Genomic DNA, 1847 nt, shown 5'->3' with positions numbered 1-1847 from the left:
TTTCCCTCGGGCGCTCCCGTCCGGTCCCGGGCTCCCCTTCCCCGGGACCCGCGGGGATTGTACCGGGCTGTGCCGGGCTCCCCTTCCCCGGGACCTGCGGGGATTGTACCGGGCCGTGCCGGGCTCCCCTTCCCCGGGACCTGCGGGGATTGTACCGGGCTGTGCCGGGCTCCTCTCCCCGGTTCCTGCCGGGCTCCCCTTCCCGGGACCCGCGAGGCACAAACTCGGCTGCAGGGCAGTTGGGGATGGTGCTGGTGGGCAGGCAAGGGGAGGGCTGTTTATATGGAAGCAGACGCGTGCCTCCCCCTCCCTCCTTCCCTAAATACTTTCCTTTTATAAACGTGCTGATTTCTTTTTCTTCTTCTGCTTTTTCTCCTCCTCTGCATATAGGGAAAAGTTTGAAGACTCTTATGTCCAAAGGAATCTTACAGGTACATCCTCCAATCTGTGATTGCCCTGGGTGTCGAATTTCGTCTCCAGTGGTAAGATTATTGTTAAACTATGTGCTTTAGTTAAGACGTCTTCCCTCTCCTCTGCCTCCTTCCCTTAAAAAAAAAATAAATTCCCTTTGCTCTTCTGTACTGGTGGAACCGTGAGGGTCGTGGAGGCTGCCAGAGCCCTGCCTGCCCTGGGAGGGTTCCAGCAGTGTTAGAGAGGAGCTTGGAAGCAGAGCAGATGGGAAGAGAGAGCCGTGTTTGAGCTGAAGGAAGCAGCACTCGGTGGGATTTTTTGAGCAGTGTTTGAGCTGAAGGAAGCAGCACTCGGTGGGATTTTTTGGTTTTCGGGGGGAGCTGTGTGTGTGCGCAGAGGCAAATCATTGAGGAGCCTCTTTGGTGTTCCCACGCCTTGGTTTCTGTGTATTGTGCACAGGTGTGAAAGTGGCTAAATAAAGCAAAAGGGAAACGTAATTGTTGCCCACGTGTTAGAGTGAGGGCAGGCATTGTACAAACCGTGGTTAGGTGAGCTGCATGAGGAACAGCTCAAATGCTGACAGCTTGAGCATCGTTCATGGCATAGCTCAGTTATGGCTTTTGTAGATCTGTCCTTCCCAAATTTGGGGTTCCTTGTGTATTCTTGCTTTTACCCCGAGAATTTCAAAATCTCTCATCAGCATTTTTGTGGGAAAGATGTTGATGGTATAAATAAAAGGTGACTGAAATCGTAGTAAAGTAAGGCCTTAAAACAGTTCATGATGTGTAAAAATAACCATAAAATACAATAATATCTAACTGGGAGGGCAGAGCTGTTGGTGTGGGGAACTGAAGCAGCTCTTGGTCTGAAAGAACAACAACTTAAACATTGCCAGTATCACTGTGGAAACAAAAGCAGGTGGAAATGTACATGATTTTATCCACTGGAAATCAGCCATTTTTGGTTTTGTTGCTTGCTTGGGCTGGAGTGGGAAGTCTGTGCTCAGATGCAGTTTCTGTGATTGGAAAAGACAGAGTTGGGAGTTCCAGTCCTTCCTGCCTGGTGCCTCTGTGAGTTACAAACACCCAGGGAAGGGGCTCAGAAATGAACGGGGAGAGCTGTCCTGCCTGTGTGGTGTGGCAGCAGCCCCCTCCCCCAGCCCTGCCTGGTGTTTGACCCCAGCTGTGCTGGAACCTGGCTCTCCCCAGCTCCTGGAGTGGGTGGCACAACGTGGGATGTGCTGTGGGCAGCTTCCTCCAGCTGGGAGTTCTGTCTGTCGTGTCACTTGTGTGGCTCAGAGCCAGAAATCTGCCGGTGCCAGGGATGTGCTGCTGCTGTGGGGATGCTGAGGAGTGCCTGGCCAGGGGATGCTGTGCTGCTGCTGTGAGGATGCTGAGGGGTGCCTGGCCAGGGGATGCTGCTGTGGGGATGCTGAG

At 53.0% G+C, this 1847-nt stretch overlaps 1 protein-coding gene across 1 annotated transcript in view; it reads left to right on the top strand.

The window, feature by feature from the left end:
* The first annotated feature begins 389 nt into the window (after positions 1-389).
* SAMD11 (sterile alpha motif domain containing 11) overlaps positions 390-1847 on the top strand; it is a 72266-nt gene continuing 70808 nt past the window's right edge. The window contains exon 1 of the mRNA XM_031062543.1: positions 390-482. Within this exon, the coding sequence (XP_030918403.1) occupies positions 411-482 (72 nt within the window). The 5' untranslated portion in view covers positions 390-410. The remainder of the gene's footprint in view (positions 483-1847) is intronic.

The sequence above is a fragment of the Geospiza fortis genome, unplaced genomic scaffold (genome assembly GCF_000277835.1).
Source record: "Geospiza fortis unplaced genomic scaffold, GeoFor_1.0 scaffold662, whole genome shotgun sequence".
Classification (NCBI taxonomy): domain Eukaryota; kingdom Metazoa; phylum Chordata; class Aves; order Passeriformes; family Thraupidae; genus Geospiza; species Geospiza fortis.
Note: the sequence above shows the minus strand (reverse complement) of the source record. Positions and strands in the feature narration are given on the sequence as shown.